The sequence below is a fragment of the Eschscholzia californica genome, unplaced genomic scaffold (assembly GCF_041429995.1).
Source record: "Eschscholzia californica isolate CP2 unplaced genomic scaffold, dmEscCali1.0.p SCAF_5, whole genome shotgun sequence".
Taxonomy (NCBI): Eukaryota; Viridiplantae; Streptophyta; class Magnoliopsida; order Ranunculales; family Papaveraceae; genus Eschscholzia; species Eschscholzia californica.
The window spans coordinates 33,408,662-33,421,921 of record NW_028238472.1 but is presented as its reverse complement, the minus strand read 5'-3'; the positions used below and the strand labels follow the sequence as shown (position 1 = coordinate 33,421,921).

Below are 13,260 nucleotides of genomic sequence, written 5' to 3'. Positions count from 1 at the left end.
ATCTTTCTCTCCCTTCAGAGGGCTAAGACAAAGGGACCCTCTGCCCCCATATCTATTCATCATATGCATGGAAGCATTGAGTAGACTGCTTGGTGAAGCAAACACCAATGGCCTAATACAACGATTCAAATTCTCAGAATCATTAACAATTCTCACCCATTTGTTCTTTGTTGATGATTGTTTGATGTTCCTTAAGATGGATATCCCTGCAGTTCATCAACTTCTAGAGTTCCTGAAACTCTTTGGAGAGGCCTCTGGCCAGGTAATCAATTTCCAAAAGAGTGGTATATTCTTTAGTGCCAACTCCCACCTCAAACACAACAGAATTGTTTCTAGAATTCTTAAAGTTAGAGACATTAACAAGGAGGATCGCTACTTGGGGGTTAATATCTTCATAGGAAGATCGAAAGTTAAACCTTTCCTTCCCATGCTTGACAAACTCCATCAAAAACTTAGTGTGTGGAGGAAAAACCTTCTATTTCAGGCTGGAAGAGGAGAATTAATCAAATCCTCTTTAGCAGTTGCCCCTAGATACCAAATGGCTATATTTGATCTCCCAAAAAAGATCACTCAAGCCATGACTTCCCTACAGAGGGAATTTTGGTGGGGATCTAGTGATAACAAGAGGAAAATCTACTTCAAGAATTGGAATGCCATTTGTAAACCAAAATCTCTTGATGGACCTTTAAACCAAGAACAAACACACCTTGGGTCAAGATACTAACAGAGAAATACTCTTCAAACAGGCACTCCAGAGCTACTTCTTCCTGGCTTTGGAACACGATTAGGAAGAATCAAGAGAACATTGATAGTCTCACTTAACATAGGAGATGGTAGTAATGTCAACATCTGGTCTGACAGCTGGGGATACCAGGAATTCAAAAATTAGATAGAACTGATACTTCTCATCATTACAATATGGTCTCACAACTCATTACTAAGAATCATGAATGGAATTTGCAAGCCTATCCGATCTTTTCCCTCTTGAGATCCAACAAAGGATCATGGATATAATTTTAGGAAGTCAAGTTCATCACACATCATGGAATAATTTTCAAGAATGGTTTGTTCACTATCAGAATCTTAGCACAGGTCAAGAGCTTGGCCACACTCTTAGTGCTCTTGAGATTACATCTACTGCTCTATGGCACATCTGGAAGTGCAGGTGTGATTTGATATCCAGAGGAAAACAACCACACACACCACTTCTTTGATCATCCAAATCAAAAGCTTCATTCATATGCCCAAACTGCTACCCTGAAAACACACTCTTTAAGCCAATTATCTAATCCTCAACATTGGACCCCTCCCCAAGAAGGAGTCATAAAAATCAACTATGATGTCTCTTTCATGAAATCAACACTAACTTCTGCTCTGGCTATTATAATCCATGATAATGCAGGAACAGAATTTGGCAGGGAATCCTTCATCACCACCTCCAGATCAGTAGATGAGGGAGAAGGGAAAGCAGCAGAACTAGGCAATTTTTTGGCTCAGAGACATGGAGTACGAAGAATCATTTTGGAGGGAGGTTCAGTTAACATAAACAACTTTTTTAATGGCTTCTCCAACTCGATGCATTGGACAGCTAGACATGTTCTCAAGAAGATAAAAGCTTACTCCTCTTTTGAAATGATAAAGTTTTTGTTTGTACATAGAATTCTAATAGTAAGGCTAACTCCCTAGCAATTACCTCAAGAAAACGAGGATAATGTCTCTACTTGTCTTCCTGCTTGTTCCTTCTCTCATCATAGCAACAATGTAATGAACCACCTTATGAATGAATAGATGTTGTGGTTGTTATAAAAAAAAAAAATTATTGCCATGTAACCATGTTATTCATATGGAAGAAAAATTGGTAAAACATTTCAAAAGATGATAAGGATATTACACCATATATGATAATTATAAGGCAAAATAAATAAAAAATGTTGCAGTATAAAATTGGCGCTAATCTATAATACATTCCTTAAAATAGATAAAAAATATTCACCACAATAATTACTATTTTGGGTTCAGATTTCTCGACAATAAGATAAACTTTCTTTCCAATAACTCTTATAGTAGCACATATCACGAGTACGAGTCTTCAAGAAAACAATAAGCTTGAATGCTTCAGTGCCAAGCTTGCTCTCCTCCAATCTTAGCCGATATTATTGTGAGTGTTTCATAAATACGTCTAACTTCCTAATAAAACGTTTTTAGATGTCTCTTAAATTGCTGCCAAAACTCCGCAGTTGCTTAAAAAAAAGTACATTAACTTTTATTCTTTCCTATTAAATAACAAATAAAAATACGTACTTTTATCTATAAAAAACAATCGGAAATTCGCAGTATTTTAAAATTGAAGAGAACTAGTAAATGCTTGACCGAATCCCCAAGAAGATGGGCTAACATCATTGAAGGTTCGAGTAACACCATCAGTAGTAGTTACTCGAAATGAAAGTGATTGACCATTTAAGTATGAATTTGATTGCCAATTTGCTCCCCAATTTCTTGACATTGGTAGCCAATTAGTCTTTGAACCTTTAATTGATACTGATTGGACTGAACCAGCTCCTGCTACATTTGTTATTAGAACAAGTTCGAAGTAGTCTCTCCCATTTATAGCAAAACGAACTCCACCTGTTTTCCTACAAGGAACCCTGCAAACATTCCCCCTCAAAAATGTTAATTACTAAATAATGTTTAAAAACGTCGAAAAAAAAAAGCGTTAGTTATAATGGCTTTTTTTTTATCGAAATAAAGTATTGTAAAATTATTGTAACAACTCTTGGCTGGTATAGTTACTAAGTTGGTTTCCGTCCTTTAGATCCGCATACGCATTGGAGACAATAGGCATAAATATTAGTTGGAAATCTATGTTTCCCCTTTTCTCTATTTTCACAAAATAATGGTATAATGGTTAAATTGCAAAAGATGGTGAAAATGGGAAAAATGGTAGTATTTGAGGTTTATTACCAAGAAATGACACTTTATATACTATATGTAAAATGTAATAGCTTTCGTTTTTTTGGACATTGGTTAGATTTGTGTATCAAATGGATGGTTTCGCGTTTGGGCAAGAGGTGATCACCAAGCGTTTTATTTACAAAAGAAGAGAATAAATTGTAACAAACCTTCGGAAATTCACAGGAACAATACCGCCTCTGTAAATAGCGATCGTCTCCCATGCAGGTTGAGCCATATCAAAATGTTGAAGTGGTGGGTTACACCATCCACCATTGTTACTTGCCTCAGCAAAATTTGGAGGACAAAAGTTGGTAGCAGTAATAGTTATAGATTTGCCTTTCAAACACCATTTAGGATCTGCTTGATAATCACATACAATCTGATAACATTGCCCACATGAAGCTCCATCATTGAACAATGCTGTACTTAAAGCTGCAGTTCTTGTCCCATACTGTGTTTGGTACAAGTTTCCATACCCACAAGCTCCCCCTATAATTTACCAAAAAACATAGAAAAGATTCAATCCTGGGTCACACCGATTATATAAACAAAACTTGTAGTCTAACCGACCCGACGCATTGAGGTGGACAAGCAAGATCTAGTGTCTCTCCCTAAATCCTGACTGTCCACCTCGCCTATCGTCGAGCTTAAAGTCAGACAGACTATAAGCGTTGTTTTACAAATTTAGAGTTAGAGAGAAAAAGAATCCGACATACCCATTGTTCCTGAAGCATCGCTAAATCCATAAAAAGTAGCATGGCCTTTAGTCCATCCAGAAACCGGAAATCCATCGACACCAACGGATGGATAACTCAATCCAATTACAACAAGCAATGAGAGAATGATGAAATGGGTTTTCATTCTTCTTCTTTTTTTTGCTTATGAATCCACCTACTTTTTTTAAATCCAATTACTAATTGAAGAGGGAAGAAAGAAAAGAAGAGATATTGGATAAGGTTTAAAGCCCAAATTATAGTTTGAGGAAAGACATTGGTTTCTCTTTAAATAGGGAAACCAAATCCTCTAATGGAATAATCATACATGTTAGAATTGCAACTCTTAGCTCACATTCAATTATTCCCATGTTCTCTCTTGACAACAAACCCACATGCTCTTTTCTCTCTCTATCTCTAAACTATTAAGAGCTAGGGAATGAGTCAAAAAATTAAAGAGACCAAAATTGGTGTTTTCTTCTGTTTAAAAAAAGTTCTTTTGTTGCTGCATATTTGATCTGAATCTGAAAAAAGAGTTAATTTGCACTCTCTTCAATGGGTTTTTTTGGATTCATTTGATAGATTGAATTCTTGTGTCTAAAATAAATTAAACTAGTACATCTGATCACATGCTCTTTTTCTGACTTACCTAATCAACACTCCACTATACTATAGAATAATGCACATGTTCCTAATTGATACCCACACACACCAATTGAATGGTGATTTCTGTCACTAGGGTTTTTTTAGCTAGTGTTTTGTTCTATATGGTATGAATTGGCTCCTTTGCATGTAAATTGCTTGAGTCTAATTCATTTTAATCAAGAAACACACTAGTTATTTCAAATTATTTTTGATAGTAGGATCATAATTCCAACTTATATTGTCTCTAATTGAGATAGGATAAAAATCAACTTAAGTCATTAACATGACCCAAAAAAAAACAAATATCTTGAATTACTTGAATCGAATTGGATCTCAAGTCAGATTTTAAAGTATTTGTTGTAGCACTATCTTAGTGGCTAACTTGGATTATATTGAGCATATTTAAATCAAACAAAGGTAAGTCTAAATTAAGAATCCGCTGATCGAAATTACTTCAGATGACTATTGTGCTTCCGACTAAGACAAATACACGAGTCAGATTTAAATAGTGAGAACAACAAAGGCCTAACTTTATTAAATACTAAGTGCTATTGGAATATCACCTCGATAAATTTGTGTTTGTTACATTAGAGCAATAAGCTAATACATGCAAATGAGGGGGTGAATAGAGTCAAAACTAGCATGTTCATGTGCTTCTACTTAGTTCTATAACTAAGATTCAGATCCCTCTCTACTTTATATGTATAAGAAAGTAGATACAGTGTTTAAGGGCCTTTGGTTTTGAACCCAAAAAGAAATTAAAGACTATGGTACCAATTACCCATATTACTTAAGGTTTGTTTTGGCATGAGAAATGCTATTTAGCTCGAAATTGGGGACCGACCACAGGCCTAAGACTGATGTAGCCGACTCTCATTAGTGGGGGCCATGTGGAGGGAGATGTAGCCCAACAAATGAGAGTTGGCCACATCAGCCTTGGGCCTGTAGTCGGATCCCAGTTTCAGGCCAAATAGCATTTTTCACTGGGAATAATATCCATACTCCTACAAGTGATGAGAGAGAGAATAAAGCCCCAAAATATCCTTAACCATGTTAAAGTGAGGATATATGAAGGGGGTCACTAATATCCGTACTAATGCTACATTAATCTTCAATAATATAATAAACCTCTCAAGGCCTATCTGTCTTAACTAATAATATCCAAGACAACCCATATGTTTGTCTCCTAGGTCACCGTATGATGATTGATACTGCAATAAGGGTCGGTTTTGTAGTATTCGACGTTGTTTCTTTTTTTATATATAAAATCTGATATAAGATCTAAGCCGACTAGGGTTTAAATTTTGAAGTAAATAGTTTTTTTCTTGATAAGTAAATCCGTCAGACCTAGAGCCATGTCAAGCCTAGTTCTAGTCTAACTCATTTTATAATCTAACAAGATATAGATATTAAACGTTGTTCAAATTACTATTTTATCATAAAAAATAAGATATATATGTAAATCAGGATTAGACGACTCAATATCATATGAATCAGATTCATTTGAGAAACAACACCTCATTTCATCAAATTGTTTTCTTTTTCGAAAACAATCCATAGATCAGTGCTTAAGTTGAGCTTCTCTGCTCATTTGTGACAATAAATTAGGACTAGCAAATGAATATTGTCAGAAGATAACAATGTCGTTCAAACGCCACAAGGATATATTTCTTCTTCAAATCTATAGCTTATATACATTAATATTTGCCCGATTTACCGCAGATTTTGAACAGTTGAAGAGATCTTAAGTACTTCATATTTTAGAGGATCGCTCCTCTGACAAGATGACAACTCTTTTATTCATAAATGCACGACATCTTGTTTCTTTTATAACAAAGATTAGAACCCTGCTCTCGGCAATGTAGAGACACACATGTACCTATTCAACAAACTCATCCTGCTCCGGGATATGCTTAGCAGTCTCCTCCTCCTACTGCTGTAGACTCAATCTCCATTTTTCTGCACATTTCTTCTGATTTTATGAGTTTTCGTTAGAAATCAATATGCATGAACAGTCTCATTATGCATGTCAAGCCAGAAAGGCTCCCTTGTTGAGTAGATATCTGCAGTCTCCTTTACCATCTACCCAATTGCATAATCTAATTCGACATCAATAGCACCATTTCGCTTCGAAACAATGATCTCAGCACCAGTCAATCAGTCATTGTATTTGTAGAACCCAACTTCAAGGACTGGACATTTTTTGAGCAAATCTGCCAGAGAAATTGAGGAATACGGATGCTGTTGTTTGGAGCACCAGTCCTTATGACGTTATGACACGAGCTCACGATAAGATTGCGGGTCCTGTTTGAACTGAAATCCATTGTGATCTTCTCTGCCACAGTCCTAAGGAACTCCAAATCTCCTGTACTGTACAGCCTGAAAATGCAGACCTTATCAACAAGCGGCTATATTGGAAATTCAGTGGCAAAATTGAAACTTTGTGGACTCAAACAATGTTGTAGCCCTCTAAACCAAAGCAGAACCTAGTGACTGTATACTAGGTTTCTGAATCTGACTCGCCCAAGTCTGACCTGTCAAAATCTGAGTAGTCTGACCTAAATCGGTCAAGGGCATAGTAGTTATTTCAGGTTGTTTCAGACAATGGGCTCTATATTCAGACTCATGTTACGTCTGACTCAAATTGACCCAAAATTCATCTTACATTTAGCGAACCAGATTACAAGAACATTCTCAAATCTGACTTGAGTTGATTCTAATCTTGAGTCAGATTACAGATATGGAATCGAAAAAATGACCACCAAATATAAACTACAAATGGCTGTCTGTTGATGAAATATACCAGATTACAGCTAAATCATTCAAGTATGTTGACACCTTCAAATAAATAAACCCATAGAGGCATAAGAGCCATAAGTCCATAACTATTTGTTGACATTGCGAATTATTCAGCGCAATCAAACCTTTATAGACTTCGAGTCTTGGGTTCTTTTTCAAAGATCTGAGGTCTAAGAATTCAAAAACCAACCACTTAAGCCTAGAATCTTCATGCTGTGTGTCAGTGGATTTCAAATTTTTAAGTGTACAAAAAAATTACATCCACAGAAACGCGTATTAAAATTTCATACTCACAATCTCATGAAAACAGGAAATTTCGAGTTTGATAGGACAGACTTACATTTGTCATCTCAGAGTATGACCTTGAAGCCATCTGCATGCCTTTTCTCTTCATGAAGACAGCAAAATAGTACGCAGGCCTTGATAACCTATTTGTTGCATAGCACTCCAAATCCATGGACTCCACCAGGGGGTTTTCGAGCTGAAAGACGCCCATCTTTTGCATCCGTACACTCCAACTGGGTCATTTTAATCTTTCCCAAGTAGAAAAAGTATTGACAAAACTTTATATAGAAATAAATACAGTTGGACAATCTGACAGTATAAGCTTATCAGTTAAACATAATTGGCAAGGAAACTCCCATTTACCAAGTTAAACGGTAATTGAACTACAACCAGGTGTCTTCGGAATCCCATTTTTAACCATAATCATCCTCGTCTTTTCTGCATTTTCCCATCGATTTGAAGCAGCATAAATATTCGACAGAATTACATAATGTGCATCATCATCAGCACGTTCATAGTAATCTAATATCCTAACCTCTTTTACCACTCTCTCGGCCATTTTCATATCAGAATGAATCCTACAAGCTCCAAGTAAAGCTCCCCAAACCGCATCATTTGCTTTAAGTGGCATTGTCTTAATCAAATCATAAGCCTCATTTAATCTTCCTGCTCGTCCCAAAAGATCAACTACACACCCATAATGGTCAATTCTTGCATCTAATCCGTATTTCCTTTTCATCTTAGAGAAAATTTCTAGTCCTACAGTTACAAATCCACCGTGTGCACAAGCTGAGAGCACAGAAAGAAAGGTTACCTCATTTGGATTCTCACTTGATTCTTCCATTTGAGTAAAGACTTCAAGAGCTTCTCGGCTTTGGCCGTGAACAGCAAGACCTGAGATCATTGCGTTCCAGCAAACACTATTCCTACTAGTCATCCCTTCAAAGATTCGTCTTGCGTTAATTATATCTCCACATTTCGCATACATATCAACCAACCCATTAAGAACAAACTGATTAAGCTTTATATGATTCCGATTAATGAGCTCATGGATTCTTTTACCAGAATCTAATGAACCCAACTGTGAAGAAGCCGATAAGGCACTAGCAATTGAAACTTCGTCGGGTTTAAATCCCTCAGCTTGCATTCTCCAAAATGCTTCAAGTGCTTCATTACAAAACCCATTTTGAGCATACCCAGCAATCAAAGCATTCCAATTAACCAAGTTCCGGACTACAATCCGATCAAAAATAGATGTTGCCTCTTTGACTTCACCTTTCTTACAATAACCTGAAATCATTGACGACCAAACGAAGAAGTTTCTCTCAGGCATTTCTTCGAACAATCTTCTTGCTTCCTCCATCTCTCCATTACTCACATACCCATCAACCATTACAGTCCAAGTCACAACATTTCTCATCTCAGGCGGCATCTGATCAAATAAACCCCTAGCAGAAACAATATCACCATCCCTCGAAAACCCATCAATCATTTCAGACCAGGTAACTGAAGTTCTCATCTGCATCTGTTGGAACAGAAACAAGGCAGAATCCATATCCCCATTTCTCGAATACCCACCAATCATTGCGTTCCAAGTAACAACATTTCTGTGAGGCATTTCATCAAACATTTGACGAGAATCAACTAATTGGCTACATTTAGAATACAAACTTACCAAACTTGTGCCAACAGCAACGTTGGAATCTATGCCAGATCTTATAGATAATGCGTGCAGGGATTTTCCATGGTGAAGGAAGGAGATAGAAGAACAAGCTTTAAGAATTAAAGGGATTATTTCAACAACACCAAGTTGGAGGGGAAGTCCTTGGCGATGAAGTTGGATGTGCAAGAGAAGGGCTTCTTTTGATGCTCCTTGAGAGATGTAGTTTCTTATGAGTTGAAATGAAGACCTCATCAATGGGTCTGGTATTTTTTGAAGGTGTCTTCTCCTCTCTTTTTCTTGTGATTTACAAATTATAGTTTTACTTTTGGAGGGAACTGTCCCCAGTCTAATTCAAAGTGCATTATGAAATCAATGTCCAAAGAAGTTACAAGTTAAAGCCTACTTCTACACGAAATGGTTTGTGTTTAAGGGAGGTTGTATTTAGTAATCACGGGCAGACCTAGCTATCCACATATCTCCTATCCCATTTTTACTTGGGACAAGATCGGACGAGCTATATCAAAATTTCAAGGTGGCTAATATATGGACAACCAATTTTCTTATATACACAACTATTTTATGTGGACAACTATTTTATGTGGACAACTAGAAAAATTAAGAAATTTATATGGACAACAGTCTTCTTGTTCTACTACTTCTTCATCACCAACAAATTTGTAGAGAAGTAAACTTTGGAAAGACATTTTTTATCATTCCACCAAAAAAATCAAACAAAATTGTTGAAGAATATTCCCACACATGAGTTGTTAGACAAACTTAATTCAATCTATGGCAGATTTAGTCTTCTTCGTGAACTCTAAAGTTCTTTAGTGGGGGTTATTCGTTCCGAACTTTTGTGAGATCTTCAATGTTTTTAAGATCTTAAAAGTTTGGCGTTATTGGTTTGGGCCTCTTTTTAAGGACTTTGAAGTTTCGTGTTATTCGTTCAGATCTTTATTTAAGAAATTTAAAGTTTGGCGTTATTGGTTCAGATCTTTTTTTAAGAATTTCAAAGTTTAGTGTTATTGGTTCAGACCTTTATTTAAGAACTTTAAAAGAACGTGTTATTCATTTTTTTAGAAAAATCAAGAACTTTTAATCTAATGTCCGACCCAAGATCTTTTGGAGACAAATTTACTCACAATTTGTCAAACTCAAAGTTTCACCTATATAGGTGGATCTTTGGAGTTCTTACTGCCATGGGTGGATATTAAAAATAATGGGTTAAATAACTAAAAAAAACTCTTTTCTCTATTATAAGTAAAAAAAAAACTCTTACCAAGTCTCAAAAAAACCCTGAAACAGGTAATCTTCTCTTTCCTCACCTTCTCGGTTTTGAGCTTCTACAAGTAATTTTTATTTTTGTAACAAATAAGGTTACCGACTATTCTATGATACCATGTTTTCATCATGATGTTTGTGTAGTCGAAGAACATTACCCAGATGACTAGGTCGAATTTAGCAGTAGCCATCTCTATTACTCATTATTCTACAAACTCATAATAAGTAACCATTGTTTGTGAAACTCGGTAGTGACCCTAAAACATGTGTTTGTATGCTAAACCCGGTTTTGATTTCCCAAACAATAATGTCAAGAAACAAGGGTGAAATTCGGTAGTAACCCCAAAAACAGGTAGAATTCAGTAGTAGCCACTTCTTTCAATCCATGCATAATCCTAGTAGTTGAGAATAATAAATTATTTATTATGTAATTGGGAATTCTTTATTCTTAAAAGTTGGTTGTTGTTATTTATTTTGAGAATTCTTTGGTTAGACAGAGATGGATAGTCTATTTATTTTAGGAAGATAAAGCTGAAATTTGTAAGTTTGTGTAATTTTATGATAAATTTGGAGATAAATTTTTTTGTATTCAATTTGTTGTATTAAATGAATTCACAGACGACAAAAAAAAATACATGAAATAGTCTCAAATTGAAAATAAAGTGTTGCTTCAACTTATTGTTGAAGCCATGAATAACGGTAAATACGGCAAAGACAGTGCCACTTTCAAAAACGTACCATGACCAAGTTATTATTCCGGCTCTAAATGAAAAATGTAACGATAATAAAACAATAGAATATTTCACTTTTTTCTATGGCATCTCGCGTTTGCGCAAGAATAATGAGAGAGATAAATGAGATTTGATATTTTTTCTATGTCGTCTCGTTTTTTACATAAGAGTGAGAGAGAGAATAAAAAAAATTATGTTGTCTTGTATTTACATAAGTGTGAGATAGAGAGAGAGGAACAGAGAATGAAAGAAACAACAAATATTTATATAACTTTTGTTTTGATCTTAACCATTTGTTTGAACGACTTAGATTTATACATTTCTAACAAAAAAGGATCTAGAACTTCAAATTTTTAATAAGAATGATCCAGAACTTAAAGATCTGGATTTTTAATCTCTCGAAACATAAAAAGTTTTAACACCTAAAAGATTCTGGACCTTCAAAATTTTAATAAAAAATGTCTCGGAACACAAAAAAAACTTTTGGATCTTTGAAGATCCGGACTTTGAAGATCTATTAAAAAGACCTTAACGAATAACAGGCTTTTAAAATCAAAAGATGAAACCTTGAAATTTGATATTTTATATCAAATAACCGTCAGGTTAACTCTTATGAACAGTCATGGGCTCGTGAGTTACCCCGCGAAACACTAGCAGTGATCTGCTAGTGTTTCGGGGGTTTTCCCCGAAACAGTAAACTGCAACTGTTTCGGGTGTTTTCCCCGAAACAGAGGTAAAATGGTTTAGTAAGATCTAAGTGCACATGATGAAGCCATTCAATATAGGCAAGTCCCCAATTCCCTTTTGGTGGAGGCTAAGAGATTGTGTGGATAATGGTGATTGATGAGCTTTTGTGATGGCATAGGCTAAGAGGACAGTTGTTCCATTAACAAGTGTTTAATTCCTTTTTATCCATCTACTTTTGGCCTGTCTACTTTCTACAATATTATTATTCTACCCATCCCTGCTTCATTGTGAACAAGATGAAACGGATGTGAGTTTCAACCAAAAAAAATGAGAACTATGTCACCCTTCACCGGATGCTCCAGTAACTCTACCCTTACCTTTATCGATGAAAGATGAGTCACTAAGATTTTCATTACTTGTACAAAACTCAATTTAAACACAAGAAAAGATAACTATACCAGAAATAACATAGTGAAGTGTTGGTTTACTTTTAGTAGCCGGAAAGGAATAAGCACAAGACTAACAAGAAGAAGAAGATGGTGATGATGAAGAAGATAGTTAGGTTTTTCATTTTTTACTATTGTTTTTGTTAATGGTCCACAAATTAGTAATTGTTAATTTTTAAGGTTTTATGAAGTTGTCCCCTTATTAAATCAAAGTCAACTAAATCATAGTTGACTCGCAACTGGGTCCGAAAATAGTTGTCCCTATAGAAAAACAGTTGTCCACGTATTGGCCACCAATTTCAAATTTTCTATTCAATAAAAAATTGAAACACGATAGGTTCACTCTCTCTGGGAGTGTAGCTCAAGCGCTAAGCTTACTACAGGTCTAGATACTTTCATAGAGAAATTCAGGCTTCCCACCAAAATGATTGAGAACGGATTTCGTTCTCTCATTATCAGTTTTCTTTTTTCTTTTTTGTTGAACACTCTCAATATCAGTTGACAAGGTCAAAGCTATTTTATCTAATTACTTATAGATAGTTTTCAACAACAAGACATAAAATCAAACAATGTTGTGATTTCAGAAATGGACAATTAAATAAAAATAAGACTTTGTCTTTTTTCGAATCAACACTCTCTCTGTATGAACTATTTCACTTTGTAGTTGAATTTTATTTAGGTCGGGATACAAGTTTACTTTTGCATCCAATTCTATCATTTTCTTTTTTAATTGTCTCACTCTCGGGTAGAATTTTATCATCCAAGTGCAACTTCACTGTTTTAACAAAAAAAAAAGTCTAACTTCACTCAGTTAGGTGCTGTTTGTTTTTTAAAATTTTCAGATCTGAAATCTGAATAAGGATCAATTCAGATTTCAGATGTTTGTTTTTCTTAATCATTGAAATCTGAAATGCTGGCTGAACTAAGTCCATGTCTGAATGGGCTGAAAAATAACCCAGAATTTTCAGACTTCAGAACAAGTCTGAAAAGAGGATGGAACTTCTTAAATGTGTTCAATGACCGTTCTACCCCTGTGAAAATAGTAAATGTTTTTTGTA

At 35.3% G+C, this 13,260-nt stretch overlaps 2 protein-coding genes across 2 annotated transcripts; both read right to left on the bottom strand.

The window, feature by feature from the left end:
• Window positions 1–1,918: 1,918 nt before the first annotated feature.
• LOC147538719 (expansin-A11-like) lies at window positions 1,919–4,147 on the bottom strand. Its single transcript, XM_086642573.1, has 3 exons — window positions 3,669–4,147; window positions 3,120–3,441; window positions 1,919–2,645 (listed from the first exon to the last, which is right to left on the bottom strand). The coding sequence occupies exons 1-3, from the start codon at window positions 3,811–3,813 to the stop codon at window positions 2,339–2,341; spliced, it is 774 nt and encodes a 257-aa protein (XP_086498699.1). The 5' UTR covers window positions 3,814–4,147; the 3' UTR covers window positions 1,919–2,338.
• Window positions 4,148–5,914: 1,767 nt separating this feature from the next.
• LOC147538718 (Pentatricopeptide repeat (PPR-like) superfamily protein) lies at window positions 5,915–9,624 on the bottom strand. The gene is made up of 2 exons (XM_086642572.1): window positions 7,450–9,624; window positions 5,915–6,689 (listed from the first exon to the last, which is right to left on the bottom strand). The coding sequence occupies exon 1, from the start codon at window positions 9,307–9,309 to the stop codon at window positions 7,762–7,764; it is 1,548 nt and encodes a 515-aa protein (XP_086498698.1). The 5' UTR covers window positions 9,310–9,624; the 3' UTR covers window positions 5,915–6,689; window positions 7,450–7,761.
• Between the last annotated feature and the right edge of the window lie 3,636 nt (window positions 9,625–13,260).

Bases quoted from the DNA above. Each gene is read 5' to 3' on its own strand.
- LOC147538718 (XM_086642572.1), bottom strand. From the start codon at position 9,309: ATGAGGTCTTCATTTCAACTCATAAGAAACTACATCTCTCAAGGAGCA.
- LOC147538719 (XM_086642573.1), bottom strand. From the start codon at position 3,813: ATGAAAACCCATTTCATCATTCTCTCATTGCTTGTTGTAATTGGATTG. The intron at 3,442-3,668 runs GTATGTCGGATT...GGTAAATTATAG, and splicing joins CGATGCTTCAGGAACAATGG to GGGGAGCTTGTGGGTATGGA. The intron at 2,646-3,119 runs GTTTGTTACAAT...GAATGTTTGCAG, and splicing joins GTTCCTGTGAATTTCCGAAG to GGTTCCTTGTAGGAAAACAG.